This window comes from Plectropomus leopardus, chromosome 6, assembly GCF_026936395.1.
Source record: "Plectropomus leopardus strain MGB_pleo_1.0 chromosome 6, ASM2693639v1, whole genome shotgun sequence".
In the NCBI taxonomy this organism is placed as follows: Eukaryota; Metazoa; Chordata; class Actinopteri; order Perciformes; family Serranidae; genus Plectropomus; species Plectropomus leopardus.
Window position 1 is genome coordinate 20941813 of NC_142181.1, and position 16421 is coordinate 20958233.

At 41.4% G+C, this 16421-nt stretch overlaps 1 protein-coding gene across 2 annotated transcripts in view; it reads right to left on the reverse strand.

Moving 5' to 3' along the window:
• Window positions 1-16421, reverse strand: part of sipa1l3 (signal-induced proliferation-associated 1 like 3) — a 96724-nt gene that overhangs the window by 5630 nt on the left and 74673 nt on the right. For both annotated transcript variants that reach the window (XM_042486354.2, XM_088078964.1), the window contains exons 11-23: window positions 15763-15861; window positions 15481-15656; window positions 11917-12162; window positions 10705-10887; window positions 10057-10181; window positions 8569-8684; window positions 8042-8490; window positions 5372-5602; window positions 4285-4447; window positions 4011-4182; window positions 3572-3721; window positions 2796-2922; window positions 1532-1613 (exon numbers count right to left, since the gene is read on the reverse strand). In XM_042486354.2, coding sequence (XP_042342288.2) covers window positions 1532-1613; window positions 2796-2922; window positions 3572-3721; window positions 4011-4182; window positions 4285-4447; window positions 5372-5602; window positions 8042-8490; window positions 8569-8684; window positions 10057-10181; window positions 10705-10887; window positions 11917-12162; window positions 15481-15656; window positions 15763-15861 — 2319 coding nt within the window. The remainder of the gene's footprint in view (window positions 1-1531; window positions 1614-2795; window positions 2923-3571; window positions 3722-4010; window positions 4183-4284; window positions 4448-5371; window positions 5603-8041; window positions 8491-8568; window positions 8685-10056; window positions 10182-10704; window positions 10888-11916; window positions 12163-15480; window positions 15657-15762; window positions 15862-16421) is intronic.

The following is a 16421-nucleotide window of genomic DNA, read 5'->3' on the forward strand; positions in this document are numbered from 1 at the left end:
TTTAGTTTAGTGGGAACTTTGTTTTTCCCTAGTCCCTTTTACCTCGCCTGTTTTAGGCGAAAACATGGCGCCGTTATGCCGCCTCGCCATCCTGTATAAGAGGTATGATCATGGAATGGGCAGACAGAGTTGTCTTTCCTTAAAGCCAGTAACGGAAGTGGTAACAACGCTAAATCGAGGTTTGTTTTAAAGGGACAGCTGGCAGGAAGGGATCATGAAGAACGCGATAGATGTGATGTTTTTGGCTGCATATTATGCATGCGATCCACTGAGGAAGATTTAAAAACTGGTTTCTCACACATTTTTGAACAAAATTTCAAAACATTTTTCATGATTTTTCAAGCACTGTTAATGTTTTGTTTTTCTTGCCAAATCTACCTGGCATTTTTTAAACATTAAAGCTAGTGGGCATAAGAGAGAAGCGGGAGATGGAACGCAAGGAGGAGAAACATGTCAAATAAATCAGATCACACATCGACAAATATTACAGCAATGTTACGTCCTCAGCTCCATAAATTTGCCGTCGTGTAGCATTACGTGGAAGGTTATTTATTGGAAGATCTTTCCAAAACTATGAAAGATTTTTACAAATTACATGATTTTCCCAGGCCTGGAAAATGAGGTTGTGAAATTCCATGACTTTTCAAGGTTTTCCATGACCATGGAAACTCTGTAAAAAGCACCTAGCAGCAGTTAGTGGCTAACTAAAAAAAGAAGAACAGGTCGCAAATGTCTACATATTGGAAAAAAAAATGGGAGGATGTTAAATGATTGTTTTTGACATGTTATAACTTTATTATTTAGAAAGAGTTGCTGATGTGTATATGTCACACTAGAGGGTGATGCTGTTGTGATAAATGTCACGTTTGTCACGCTGATTTGCTTCCACAATGCCAGCATGCTGTCTACAATCACACACTGACTTGTTTGGTTCTGTGTAAAAATGCAGAGGCGGTGTAAATAAAGACTTTGTAGTGGCTCTATGGCACAATCTCTGTGTAAAAAGGGCTACTGATATTAAAGGAATAGTCTTGGGAGATACTCTGATTTGCTTTCTTGCTAAGAGTCAGATGAAAAGGTAAGAAACTAGAGCCAGGAGTTAACTTAGCTGAGAATAACAACTGGAAACAGGTGATAGCTGCTAGTCTGGCTTTGTCCTGAGGGAACAAAACAACCTCTCAAAACCTCAAAACGTATCGTTTTTACACTTCAGTTTTTGCACAAATTCAAGAAATTGATTTTAAGGATTAATCTCAGATCTCCAAATGTCTGGGAAAACTTTTTTTGGTAAAATTATTCCTTTGATAATTTGATGATCACACTGACATAAAAATTAGGTAGAAAAACAGGATCTGTTATGTAGCTTGAACACACATCTTAGCAAAAAAGCTGATTTACAATAAAAGTATCAAAAAATCAAAGTGGGCATCCTGCTGAGTGCATGCAACACTTTGCCAGGTGTTTTTACTTTTATCGACTGTTTAATAAAGAAAAATGTAAAAAAAACAAACAAACAAACAAAGTTTCTCACTCTCTCCAGGTCAGTGTTCAGCTGTTTTAACATCACTTCCAGGTGGTAGAGTCGACCAGACAAGTCGTTGGGAACCTCATCGCTGTAAACACACACAGCACACGTTACTTTGCATGTAGAGCTAACAATAACAACACTCTGAAAAGAGAAATACACACTCAGTGCTGCACAGTTTGTGTTGCTACATACACAGAAAAACAGGTTTTACTGGTGTTTTTGTGAGTGCATTTGTTCTTGAGTAACACGGTTTGAACTCCAGTTTCAATAAAATTAAACTGAGTGCTGCTCACTGGTGTAAAAAAAAAAAAAAAACACCGTGTCTGGCAGTGCAGAGACTGGAACAACAATTAAAACAACTGTTTACTCTCGTGAGAATACACAGTGGAGTACACAAGCTGGAGATTCAGTTCAAATTCAGTTAAATAAATTATCACAAGGTGGCAGTATAGTAATGACAAAGAGTTGTATCCATAAAGATCTCTGGCTGCAACACTTGACAACACTGTTTTTTTGAGTAACAGTGAACATGGTTTGGAAGCCAATATGATAGAAAAAAGATCATTTAATCCATTATCATGAAAACATTTATGGTGAAATAATGAGTTAGTATCTCAAATATAACAAGTTAGTATCAAAATTATGACGTAATATATCAAAATGACTTAGCATTTCGAAATAATGACACATAATACTGAAGCATTATTTTCAGAAACTATGTTCTAATCTTGATACTAACATAATATTTCAGTAAGTGACCAATTATTTTGTCAAACTTTCTCATTATTTCTGAGACACTCAGTATTTTGATATTACCTCATTATATTTGATACAGCTACTTGTTATTTTGTGAAAGTTTCTCATTTTTAGACACTGACTTGTTAATTTTGAGGTTTTTATTTTTTCAGATATTAACGCATTATTTTGAGAGAGCTTCTCATTATTTTGGGATACTATGTCATTATTTTGATACTTTATTTTTTTCCATTATTTGGAGAAATTTTCTCATTATTTTTGAGATAATAACTCAGTACTCTGATAAAATTTCTCATTTCGATATAAGTTTTCTCTGCCTTCCTCCTTCAGTCCAAAGATGTGCAGGTTAGTTTCACTGGTGACTCTGACTTGGCTGTAGCTGTGACTGTGAATAGTTTTCGTTTTTTAGATACTAACTCATGATTTTGAGAGTTTCTTTCATATAATGTTGACTTAAAGGATCTTAGTTTTCATCACATTGGCAAAAATGTGCTTCCACATGTTGACCTACCTGCTGAAGGTCGGTGTGGTCCGTGGTGTCTGAGGAGTCTGAAACTGGACCGGACTGATGACTGGTCTCGTGTCTGGACCTCCGAACTGTGGCTCAGTCAGTGAGAAGAGGGAAACTGCTCTTTGTGCTGCAACAAAGACACATAATCGCATTTTCTAAAAAGCTGCATAGACGAGTCTTTTTTACTTGAGTGTCCCTCGGGACACACGACACAATCACACCTCACACAGGAGGAGCTGGCAGCTGGTAAGGTTATGGATCAAGTGTTGGCTTGAGTCCGGTGTGTTTGTCTGAGCTGTGATCGTCTTTGTGGTTGCAGAGGACACGGGGGACGAGAAAGAGACCCAGAAAAGAAACAGTGGCTGGGAAGCAGAGCAGGTGACCGTGTATGTAGATAAATGCACAGATCTCTCCTTCTTTCTCAGGAGTGTCGTGTAACACAAAAGAGCCGAGACAATCCCAACATCCAGACAATGTCTCACGTCCACCAGGGACTTGAAATTTTACGCTTGTGAAATCTATTGAATGAACTCCACTTTTTTTTTTAAACCTTACTAATTTATAGTAAAAAATAAGCTGTTCTATTTTCTGGGAAAATGTGATTTGTTTAGCTTTAAATTGACCAATAAAACTATATATGAATCTAATGTGAAGACAAATAATGTATGCAGCTTTCAGCCGAATCATTACAGAAATATCCACAAAGCCCCACAAATTACATCTGCAATCTCACACTGAGTTCAACAAACCTAACCCTGTAGTGTGTCCATCCTCACCTTCGTAGGCCTTAGCAGCGTTGACCAGGCTGGACCACTCCAGTCCACAGGCCGTGTCAGGAAGAGGCATCAACCCCGGATCGAGCCTCCTCAGGGGGGGAACTTTGTCTCTAACTTCTGTGAGAGACAGCTCGGAGGCAGACAGAGGCACTGAGGGACAGAAGACAAAGACAGCAGCAGTGAGTGAACTAACCTCTGCATGAAACAAGAACATCTACACACAAGATTGTACATGTTATGTAAGCAACAAATAACTTGTGCATTTCAGTAAAAAACAGGATTTCTCTCACTGGTGAGCTGCTTGAGTCCCCACAGAAAGAAACTTGGCAGCTAACAACACTGAAGACAACAGTGTTGGCAGTGAACGTTCAACACCGTTTTCACGAGTTTTGTCCACATGCAAAGCAAAGTGACACCAGTTGTTGCAGTTTAAACTCACCCTTCTTCTGCATGTGGTTGGAGGAGATGGCATGTCTGCGTGTGGGCAGCGTGCAGGTGAAAAGTACATCAGTGGGTGTTGTCGGGTTCTCAGAGTTGGCGAAGCTGGCCTCTCTACGCCCGCTGCACAGCGACTCATCTGAGAAAGTGCGCTGCAAGGTTCGTCTGGGAGACTACAGGGAGAAAAGTGACCAGAGGTCAAAGAGCTGTGAGTGCAAATTCATCACAGTGAGACTGTCGACTGATATAACGGTCCAGTGTGAAGTGTTCCTCACTGGGTCTCTTGGTGGCGTCTCTCCTGGGTTGTCCATTATGATCAGTTTCTTCAGGTCATCTTCGATGGTGCTTTTGTATGTTCGTCGTGGAGAACGCAGGTCCCTCAGAGAGGCCCGGAGCCGAGGTTGTCCAAATACGTTCTTTGAGTTTGTATCCACCTGCCTGGAGACATGAGACATGAGACATGAGACATGAGACATGAGACATGAGACATGAGCACCAAAAACACGAAGGATAGAGTGTCTTTTCTCCCCACACTGACCATTTACACGTTCAGCCCATTAACACGACAGAATTTTAGGAGATGGTTTAAGGCCCACACAAACTGAAGACGCACTTTCTATTAATATAACCTGTTCCGCGTTTACATTTCTTACTGATCTATGTATACCTGAAATGACCCTATAATCATGTATCAGAACAGTGTTTTCTAATATTTCGTCATGGGTTAAATCAGAAAAAAATGACCGTTAATAACACAGGGGTTACATATTTAGGAAAAATTAATCTTATTATCTCATACTTTCATTTGATCTTTTTTTTTCTTGAAAATTACTCAATCATTTTACTCAATCATTTTAATTTTTAATCAAGGTAGAATGGAGAGTTTTAGATGTAATTTCAGTGTGTGCTCAATGAAACTGATGTTCCAGTGACTGAAAGTCAAAAAAGGGTAAAAAAAAAACAAAACCTCAGCTTTATTAGTGAAGATGTTTCTCAATCAAATGGTAAATGGACTTGCACTTGCACTTGCACTTGCACTTGTATTGTGCATTTTTTTTGTCTTTAAACCGCTCAAAGCAGTTTTTCACTATAAGTCACACTCACTCATTCATACACACATTCATACACTGTTGGCTGAGGCTCGATTACCTGCTACATGATTAAACATTCGTATGCAATCACATGGCACAACCATTGGGAACAATTTGGGGTTCAGTATCTTTTCCAAGGATACTTCAATATGCAGACTAAAGGAATCAGGAATCAAACTGTCATTTTCTAATTAGTGGATGACCCGCTCTACCTCCTGAGCCACAGTCACCCTCAAAGCTGCTAATCTGAGGCTCTCAGTCACTAACTTACTTGTTGTTGTTGTTGCTCTCGGAGGTGGGTGTCATGTTTGCGTTTGAAGGTGACAAGCTGGTGTCGTCGTTCTGCCAAGCAGTTTGCCTGCTCTTCCCATAAAAGGCCTTTGGGGCGGAGCTGGACAGAGGGATTGAGCTTAATTGAGCTGAAGTTGGCGTTGTGGTAGCAGCTCGAACGGGCCGAGCTTTCTCAGTTGTCGGGGTCCTGTAACCCTGCGGCGTGTAGGCCCTGAGCAGACAGACAGATATACATGTCATTAACGCATCACAATCTATGGCAAAGTAGTAAAACATAAAAACTGCTGTTTGACCAGAGGTAGTCACAGAAAGCTTTTTGGATTTAACTTGCCAACACTGATAAAGTGGTAACTTTTAAAGTGATGACAGAAAGTGACAGGACTCATACAACTGGACATGCATATCAGATGTAGTACAGGAGGGAGAGCCTGTTCTTTATGAAGTCATGAAAAAATATTAGCGAAGAAGATTCGAAGCAATGACATCTATGGTATAATGAGTTCACTTAATATTTTATGCAGAGGCTGGGCAATGTCTGATTGTCTAGCCTCCCGTTACGGGAAAAGATGAATATTTAGTTAACTCAACAGACTATGTCACAGATAGATGGTGCAATGTACATTAATTTCATCTAAAGGAACAAGATATTTAATTCACAGGAAATAATATGCAGACAAAATAATTTTCTCCAAAAAAAGATAAACAAAATACTACTTCAGTCCTCAAAATTCTGCATTTTATTTTATATGGTTTAAGCATTCAAGAGCATTCAATTATTTCATTGCCAGCAATAAGTTTCAGCCTTTTGACATTTAAAATGAGTAGTTCAACACCTTGGGGAATATGCAAAAATGAACCTACCAGCCCACCTCATGTGTGTTAATTAGTAAGCTTTAGAGGTGCTGGTGAGTGACTTTTTGTTTCATTTGGACAAAGCCGGCTAGCCGTTTCCCCTTCTTTTCTGACTCCAGGCTATCCATTTGCCAGCTGTAGCAGATATTATAAAAAAATAAGCAAACTTCACAAAAAATAAGGCTGGGTATCATTTTAAAAAGCTGCAATACCGATACCTTTATCAGTAACCTTTAAGTGACACCAATACCGATAGAGTACCTCATTCAATACCTATAATGTGAATGGAGTGGGGTGTAGAACAGCCATATTTTTGGCAGCATCTCTACATGCCAAATTGCCTGCTCTGTCAAAACACCCGCACAACTTCACAACACCACAGTCTGTATGAGCTGTAGCTGCTGCTGCTGCAGGAGTGTGAGCTCCTCGCTGGGGACAGTCGGTGTGTGTCTGCTTGGTCGCACACAAACAGTGACACGGCTAACTGTTAGCATCTCACAGCTTACATTACCTAACAGTTAACAGGTTTAATGACAAAGTCTGGGAAATTCAGTCTTGGTGTGAGTTTGCTGGGACTGGTTAACGACTCTCTGTTGGATTTTAAGCACTCCTATTGCGTTAGGTCATGATAACCGGGCAGAGGTTACACTGACTGATCATTCGGAGGAAAGCAGCTCTAGAGACAGCGGAAACAGAACGTTTGTTGATCCAGCAGGGAATCAGGGCGGTCCAGGATCAAACACCCAGCACAAAAAGGATTTAATGCAGGTACCGTTTGACTGGAGAGGTTTTGATACTGCTATGTACTGGGTTATCTCTGTTGATACCTTAAAAGTATTGAGTACCGATTACCAGCTCTACCAAAATATTACTTCAGAAAAGAAGGTAAAACAGCTGTGTGAGGTCCTCTGGCATGTAAGGCCGTCATTACCGTGTGAAACAAATCAAAGCCCAGTTATTTTTGTTCAGCTTAAAGAGGGTAAACTGAATTTCTTTTACTGCTCTTAGTGTTTGTTTCTCCAAACAAGCATAATTTATTCTTGTAGCACACATCTTCCTTTCCCTCTCTTCATTGATCAGGCAGTGAAGACAGAGCATGCAATTAAGTCGAGGTAGTGTCGCCTATATAAATACAACACTACTGACTGCCGATACAACCACTGACAGCAGAGATAAACAGCAGAAGAGTTATGAACTACAGCTACCAACATCTACTGTAATAATCTGACCAACACCACACACCTTACAACAATATCTGTCAAACTGTGCACAATACCTGTGATGAATCATCCTAAAGCGCGCTGTTTAATTTTATGTCTATATTATGTTGATGGTCCAACACGTCGCAGGGACAGACTGCAACATCAGATTCGATGGCGCTCAGGGTTTAAACACAGATTGTTTTAATCCAGCACAGAGCGGCTGAAGCCTGTCCATGTTTGTGTTTTGTGCCTGCATGCATTTATTATGTGGGGGAGGCAGCAGCCGAAGAGATCACATGATGATCTGTATGTTTCACAAGGATTAGGCAGCTTTAATCCTTAATGTGCCCTTTAAAGATAGACTTTCATGTTGTTTTAAAGGATCTGGAGATTCGTTCACAAATGATTCCTCAAATTATGAACAAGTACACACGTTCTCCATTAAGCTAAGCAGCATTAAACTGCAAGATTTATGAATGTGAAGCAGAGCTTGGCACAAATCTGCCATGTTATTCTTTGAGGTTAATGTTAGTTAATATTAGCTTCATAAAAAAATGCCATAAAATATGCATCTAATCAGTGAGTCGCTCTCTTACCTGGGTTTGAAAGCATCCATTTTATCAGCACTGGAGCCAGGAGGCGGGAACGTCCTGGTTCTGTACCCTTTGCTCTGATTGGCTGCAGCTGGTATGATGGGTGAAGACTCCCGTCTCCTCGCTTCTCCACTGCCGCCACTGCCACCACTGCTCCTTGCAATACACAGCTCCTGGACGCCGCTGTAAGTCGCAAAACAGTGCAGGGGCTTGTGGTTGTTGGACATGTTTCCGTGGCGAGTGTTGTTGTAGTGAGTGGAGGCGTCAATGCCGCTGTCGTTGGACCCCCCCTTGTTGAGGTCGGGGTCAGGCTCAGCTGGGTCTCCGAGGCAACCCCCGCCTCCCCGCTCTCCTCCAGCTCCTCCGTCGAACCAGCGCTCGTCGCTGTGGCTGCTGGAGGCGTTACTGGACAGAGTGTTGCTGCTGGAGTGGCTCGAGTACTGAGCCTCGCCCTGCAGAGGACAAGAGGGCAACATTTAGACTCACTCTAAGAAAATGAACAAATGAGACCAGGTGATGTCCAGTCTGACCTTCGAGTGTCTGTTCGGAGAGTCTTTCCCCGGGACATCCTGTCTGGTTAGTCTCCTCTGTCCCCCTCCACCACCTGGTCCCCGGGACGAAGATGCTGGGACGTGCCAGAGGGGCTCTAGACAGAAAACACACACAGACACTCACAGGATTAAAGAAAATTACATCCATGGTTGGCAAAGAGGATTAAATACTTATAGCACATTTAAACACTGACCTCCACCAACACACAAAATCACCCTCCGTTATCTCTACTGTGAAACACACACACTCTGACAGAATATAGAGACCATGACTGCAGTCTGATTCACCTACAACCTGCAATGAATTATTTTTGGCCACATGACATCACCTTTTATGTTGATATGGCAAACATGTTAGCAACCAGTTTCCTGTTTACACACCCAGGGTGACATAAAGATTCACGTGGAGTCATGTTTTGGCCACCTGATGAATGTGAGTCTAACCTTCACTCTTTTTTAGCTCTGATTTAAGTCTCTACAAACTCCTGAGAAAAATATCTGCTCCACGATGTTCGTTAACTGTGACTGTCTGCCATTTGCCGCTGAGCAGGGATGTGCTCACTTAGTCGATTAAACGTTGCTACCCTCGTTAGTCAGCACCATGCAAACTGGTTGGTTAAACTTATTATATAGATACCCAAGGGAAAACTGGAGGATTTTGGATCGCCATGCAAGATTAACCGGTGGTTCTGATCATCAGTGGCTCCACCTCTCCCTGTCTCTCTCTCTCTCTCTTCACACACACGCACAAACACACATGTATACTCTCATGGATGGAACAGCGTGCTTCAACTGTCTACGGATGTTCAACACAGAAGTATGTCCAAGCTGCACACACACTTGTGTAGACTTGATGTCCTTCATGCTAGGCCAAACAACAGAGGTGGTTCTGGGTACACAGTGCACAAAAAGCACAGTGCAAATAGCCACACATTTCAGCTGCATTTAAAAACTGATTTAATTACTGAAAAATGTGATTAACGATTTCAAATGGCTTGTCTAATATATTTTTTTGAACAATGTTTAACCTCATAGATTTAACTGTGCTCCACTTTGACTGTTTTATGACTGTTTCCTTGCTGTTTGACTAGTCAAAGTTTAAACTTCCTTCTGAACGTCTGGGAAATTAGTAGTTAGGAATATCCTAGGTAGTATACAGTCGGTTTTTGGAGCTTTATGCTAAAAACAGCTGCCTGCTGCTGCCTAAGATGCTAATTAGAGCAGTGAGAGTGAATCATAAGACCAACATTGTGCTAGCTGAAAAACCAAGGTAAAGACTGAAAAACTGGTGGAGCTGTGTGGAGCTGAGGGGAGCTGCAGAGTCAGGGACGGTCAGGTCATCACTATGGAAGACACCATTCACACACAAGTTGTGTATCCAGTGTAAATTACATCGATTAAAGCCGCTTTAAAGTAATGAAGTAAGAACGCAATTACATTATTTGCTTGCAGTTTTGTGAAAAGTACCTGTTTTGCAGCGCTCCATTGTGCTGTCCTGACTGGTAAAGCCTGAGGAAGACTCTCCGCTGGAGGTGATGTCCACACTGAGGTGGGGCTCGTACGGCAGCAGGGGGCGCTGTCCTGCTCCATATCTACACAGACACATAACACCAGGAGGGATGGAATTTGAATAATAACCACATTCATGCCGCTGTCAGTTATGTATGAAATACCTCAGTTATGTCGGTAAATTAGATGAATTCATACATATTCATTCAGTAGCACACACACAGAGGATTATGTAAACTAAAATGCACAAATACATTAAAATAAAAGCCCAGAGCGAGCCCTGAAAATGTTAGGTTTGGATTTGAATTTCAGTTTCTGTTTTGCATCCTGATGGCGGTTGAAAAAAAAAACACATTTCTCTGGTTGTGCGAGATCTTATCAACCTCCACACAGTGAGGAAGAGCCGCCTACACAACAGATCCCTCCTAAAGGAGACAGTGTGTTCGTACTCATCTATCTGCAGACCTGAACACATTATTCAGCCTCATCTTACAAGCAGATATAATCCTCCTATAGCCCACAAAACAGTCGTTATGAGTAATATCAGACATGTTTAATCAAGAATCAAAGGAGGAGAGCTCTGAGAGCAAAAGACCACACACACACCTGTCAGGGGAGGGTTTGTAGCGTACGAAGGGGCCTGGTGTGATTCCAGGGGGCCCCATCGTAGAGAGGCTGACCAGGCCTGAGGAGGGCGAGGAGAAGCTGGCTGAGGGGTTTCTGTAGGGCAGCACTCTGTCGCCTCCTGCAGGAGACAGACTGTAGTGGTTCTCTGGGTAGCTCACTGGCCTGGAGGACGACAGAGCACAGAGAGGTGAGAGATGACAGTGAGGCTGCTACACGAATACAAGTAACCTTAATCTAAATTGAGTGACATGCTGCAAAAAAAATGTGTGATCAAAATGTGTGGCCAATGGGAAAACATGAATGGGCGTATCTGTGGCCAACGTTTGGTTTGTCTGTTCTGGTCGACTGTAGAACGACATGGCGGACTCCGTGGATAAAGACCTGCTCTGTATGCACATAAAAACGGCTAATTTTAAGATTTTGAAAACACAATGATTCTTATTTTCAGGTGATTATACACTAAAAAACCTTGTTATTAATATTATATACTATTTCTACCAATAGATGCCCCTAAATCCTACACACTGAACCTGTCTTGTTTAAGATGAGTAACAAAACTAAACAAACAAAAAACCTACAAAGAACAAGCAATTTCTCATTTTTTAAGAGACAATTCTGAAGAGAAAATAAGAGAAAATAGACTTAATCTATATCAGACAATACAGATAATCAATCCAACCAACCCAAATGCACAGATTTATTTGATGGGATGTCTTTGAGCCAATCAGTGTTTCACATCAAGAAAAGAGGAAGAGAAAAGGAGGACGCACAGAGCACGTTATTAATCATGTTGTTAAAGTACGTAATCTGTGTTATTATTATTACATATATTACTTCAACATTTTAAGTTTTTACTAAGGATTTCTTCAAAAATATCACTCCATTTGAATGAACGGTGGATCCGAATGTCAGGGAGTGTTTTCTGCTTAAAGATTCTTTGTCCATTGCAATGGTGAAAAAAACAACCCACACACAGTAAAGTATCCTAATAAAAAAAGTGCATTAAGAGTAGAAATCTATAATATTTTCTACAATATTTTTTGTGTTGCAACATAATTGGGTTCAGATCTGCTTAAGCTGCTAATACTGAAGCTACCAATAATATCAGTATACTTCCTTATATAACCGCAGTGGGTCTCTGTGTAATCTAATGTGGCTGTATAAATCGTGCACAGCGGCTTTGAGTCTCACCTCTTGAGGTGCTGGGGCTCCCTGTATGGAACAGGCATCAGGGTTTTGTGTGAGCGAGGCAGTGGAGGTGGCGGAGGACCCATAGGGGCCCAGCGCTGAGGGTTGGGGGCACTGTGGAGCCCTGGAGGAATGGGTGGGCTGTCCCATCGCCACATGGGGCGAGGTGATGGTCGGTAGCCTGCTGCCAGAGGCTCAGGTTCTGGCTTCTGCTCCATGGTCTTCATCTCATACTCCTCTGTGCAGCCCCTAAAGAGACAGAGAGAGGGGAGGACATCAAGCACATGTGAGTTGAATGCTTGACTGTTAAATGTCCTCACTTGCCTCCCAACCCCCCATTTTGCCTCCTGAACATCATCCACAGATTTTGATCCTCAGCTCAGTAGAACACATTGATGAGAAGCAGCAGCATCCTCTCTGAAGACCTGAACCTATGCAGAGTTCAGTGCATAAACACAGCTCGATAAATATTTATTCCTCAACTCAGGACACAACACTCATGTGAAATGTTCTCATGTTAGCCTCTAGCCCAATATCCAGCCCGTATCTTTTACTCATCATCATTATTTCATTCACACAGCCTATTACAGGGGGCATCAAATATGCATAAAGGATGTATTCAAGACAAGACAAATGCTGAGAGAGAGAAGCGCAGCCATGATGGTGGAAGAATAGTGAAATTCACAGTAAGGTAAAGAGAGGCAGGAGTGGGATAACTGAAAAGAAAAGCAAACACAATATGGAGAGGATTCAAAAAAGACAGATGAGGATGCAGTGTTTGATGTATGCCTTAAAGGGCAAATTCACTTAAATCAGCACTGAAAGAAACAATTATTTTCATTATAAACCATTCTGCAGACCGTCGTTTTGATTGACTGTTTCATGTACAACATAGTGAAAAATATCCATCACAATTTCACAGTCATGGGTCACAACTTTAAAAGTATTATTTTACTATTCTAAAACCCAAAGATATTTATTTACTGTCATAGGAGACACAAAAATATTCATATTTGATAGGCAAAAACAAGTCAATTTGCTGGCCTTTTTGCTTATCGCTGACATCAGCTGTTTGACCGAAGCTCAAAGGCTCATCATGAACTACGGTGCCCTCCTATCCTGCATTGACATCTCTGTTCTTCACATTTTAATTTCCTTTAACCCAATGCAAATGCAAATATAGTGAGGTGAAACACCAAAAAAGAGTGAATCTGGGGCTGGCTTTCACTTTCACTTTCACTTTCACTGGTGAGTGTGTTTACAAACAAAAACGACAATCCTGTGTAGCATTAAATACTGAAGGAAAGATATGCTGCTGTAAAAAATGTCAATCTAGTTTTTCAGTGCTATCATATGAAATGTCCTTCACCTCAATTATCTTGTGGTGGCAGAAGAAATCTCATTGGCATGACTGACTAACTGCATGCACACCAGCACAGGTAAGTAAGAAAATATTTTTTCATTTAGGTGAACAGTTTCTTTAATGTTTTAGCCTTTGAAACATGAATTTACATTAGTCTTTTTGTGCTGCGCTCAGATGCATTCAAGAGCTATTTGACCCTTTGAAACCAAACAGATTGGCTTGATTTCTTTCTAAAACATGGGGGAAAAAAAGGCAATTACCATCTTGGCAAGAAATGTCCCACAAATTGCAAGAAATTAGCAAAAGTTTACAAGAAAATTACCTCAAAAATAGCTTAAAAAAAGAGAGGAGAATTACAAGAAAATACAGGGAAAAAAGTCCAGAAAAATATATTTATAATTATAATAATTTTATATTTAAATTTAAATTGCTACAGAAAAATATAATAACATATATATATTAATAAATATATACATTTTATTTTTGGGGAGATTTTCTTGCTGGTTTTTTTTTGTGCTTTTTTTTCTCTATTTTTTTTTTGGGCCATATCTGGTTAAGTTGCATGTTGCCTTCTCCCCATGTTTTTTAAAAAAATCGAACCAATTTGCTCAAATTTCAAAGCGTTAACCTGAATTAATCACGGAGCCCGTTCATACTAAGCTCTCTACAAAACATCATCAAATGACAGCTGTAGAGATGCAAATAGAACACACACACACACACACACACACACACACACACACCACACACTACTAGCAGAAAACAAAAGTATAATGACAGTGCAAAATCACTAATCAATGACCATGAGCACAACACATGGTCAGGATGCTTTGATCAATCCAGGAATACAACTAAATCAATCAATATCTGCATTGGTACAAACCTTAGATAGAGCAGAGCCTACACATGTAGACATTTCTTCACTCACACAGGCGGAGGTGACACAGCTGGAGCTCCCAACACACACACACACACACACACACACACGTGGTCAAACACACTACAGCATCACACCTTCTCTCCAGCAGCGGATCTGTCCATCTTGCATGAGCGCAGCCACGAGTCAGAGCGGAGAGGAAAAAACACTTCCAACTCTGGTTTCTTTTTCTTTCTCTCCTCCACCCACCTCTCTCACTCTTGGTGGTGCTGAGACACGTTGTCTTCACCGAGCGCTTCTCTGCCTCTCCAACTCAATAAACCCTGCCTCCCTCTCCCTCTCTCTCTCTCTCCCTCCCTCCCTCTCTCCCATCCTCTTCATTCGCACAGGGCATGCATTTTTAATTAATCACTTCCACTCGTTTATTTATTTTTTTGTGGTCGCCGTTTTTTTCCCCCGTGCAGATTCCAGGCCTTAATCTCATGCAATCTGCTTGCTTGGCACACAACGGCAAACGAGTCACAAAGAGAGAGAGATAGAGAAAGAGAAAGAGAGAGAAAAAGGGGGAAGAGCGAAATACAAGACTCTAATTATCAGCTGCTACTTGAGAGTGTGTGCATGTGTGTCAAACGGATTTAACTTGGTGTAATTAAACTGCCTCCAACATTAAAGATATCTAAACCACTGTGCGATCACACAGCCAGCCACAATTACAGTATTTAAAAGCTCTCTCTCTCTCACACACACTCACACACACACACACACACACAACGTGGTTATTTCTTCACCCCCATTGCTGTTCTGTAACACCACATCAGCGTCTCATAAGGCCTCGTTATTCTGTCTTTGTCAAGGCCTTGTGTGCAGATGAAAGGTTGGAAAAGGATGACGGCAGGGAAAAGAAATAAGATTGTGGGAGGAGGGGAAACAAGGCTGAGCGAGATGAGACGAGATATGAAGGAGGGAGAAACAAAGACAGGCAGATTTTGGTTTATTCCCCTTAAACAAATGCTTCTTTCTTTTTTGTCTCCTTGCCTCATTCCGCCTATTTCCTCCCGAACCACACATGGTTCGTTCTCTCTGTTTGCTTGCTTCCTTTTTTCACACACTCCCACACAAAATCCTCTCAGAACATTGAAGTCTGGCTACTACCTCTCCCATGCTTTGCGTGTGCATGTGTGTTTGAGTGAAGAGCGCCCTGCACTCACTCTGGCTCGCTCTTGTCCTTCCACAAACACTGAGCAGCGCCGTCACCTGCTGCCTCAACATCTGTATTCACCATAGCTGGTTAAAAATGAAAAATCAGTTCAAAGAAATCTTAACACACCTGCGAGGCCCCCCCTCTTCGTATGGAGGAATGATGACCACTTTGACCGTGACCGATGTCCTCAGCAGGTCGATCATCTGCTCGTGAGTCAGTGTTACCGCGGCTACCTTGCAGATCTCCACCAACCGGCTGCCCTGTCTCAGTCCTGCCTGCCAGGCAAAGCCGTATTCCTCCACCTGGAACAGTAAACCACCCAAAAAAGTTTTGAAACAAAACAGTGATGTGCAGCCAGGAATGTTCAAAGATGAGTTTTTGGTGCGGCAGATGGTCATCTGACGCTACCTCAGCCACAGTGCCGTCCAGGCGAACATGGAAGCCCAGTTGTCCCAGTCCGTTTCTTCTCAGAGTCATATCCACCGTCTCACATCCCACTGTCAACGACTGATCAAGGAGAGGACATGATGTGAGTAAATGTATCTTAGATTTACAGTATCATCATGTTCTCGAGTTTCTAAGTATCACAACAACAGAAACATAAGGTAAGCTGAAAGATGAATAAAATCAGCATGTGGAGCATTAAATACTGAAATACATAAAAAAAAAACATGGCATCACCTAAAACTATTTGGTGTGTCTAAAAAGATGAACTCATTTTCAAAATATTCTGTTTTCTGATGGATTAACACAAAGCTTGCTGGAGCCCAGGAAATCTCCTTTTCCCAGCATTTAATTCATCAAATTTCACAGGGATTAAAACGAAATGCCTCTCATCAGCCAGTGCATGCAGCTGCATAACCTCATTGAAAAAGTGAGTTAAAGTGTACAATCGCATAGAGCACCTTGATGTCCTATAATAGTGGACTATAATATTCTGCAAAGACTCAGCAAAGACTCAGCAACCTACAATCCTACATAGTGCACCTTTAAGGCACTTTTGAAGGTTATTAGCTTTGAGCTGACACATGGTCCAGGGCCATTAAAAAAACCCCAAAACACTTTCT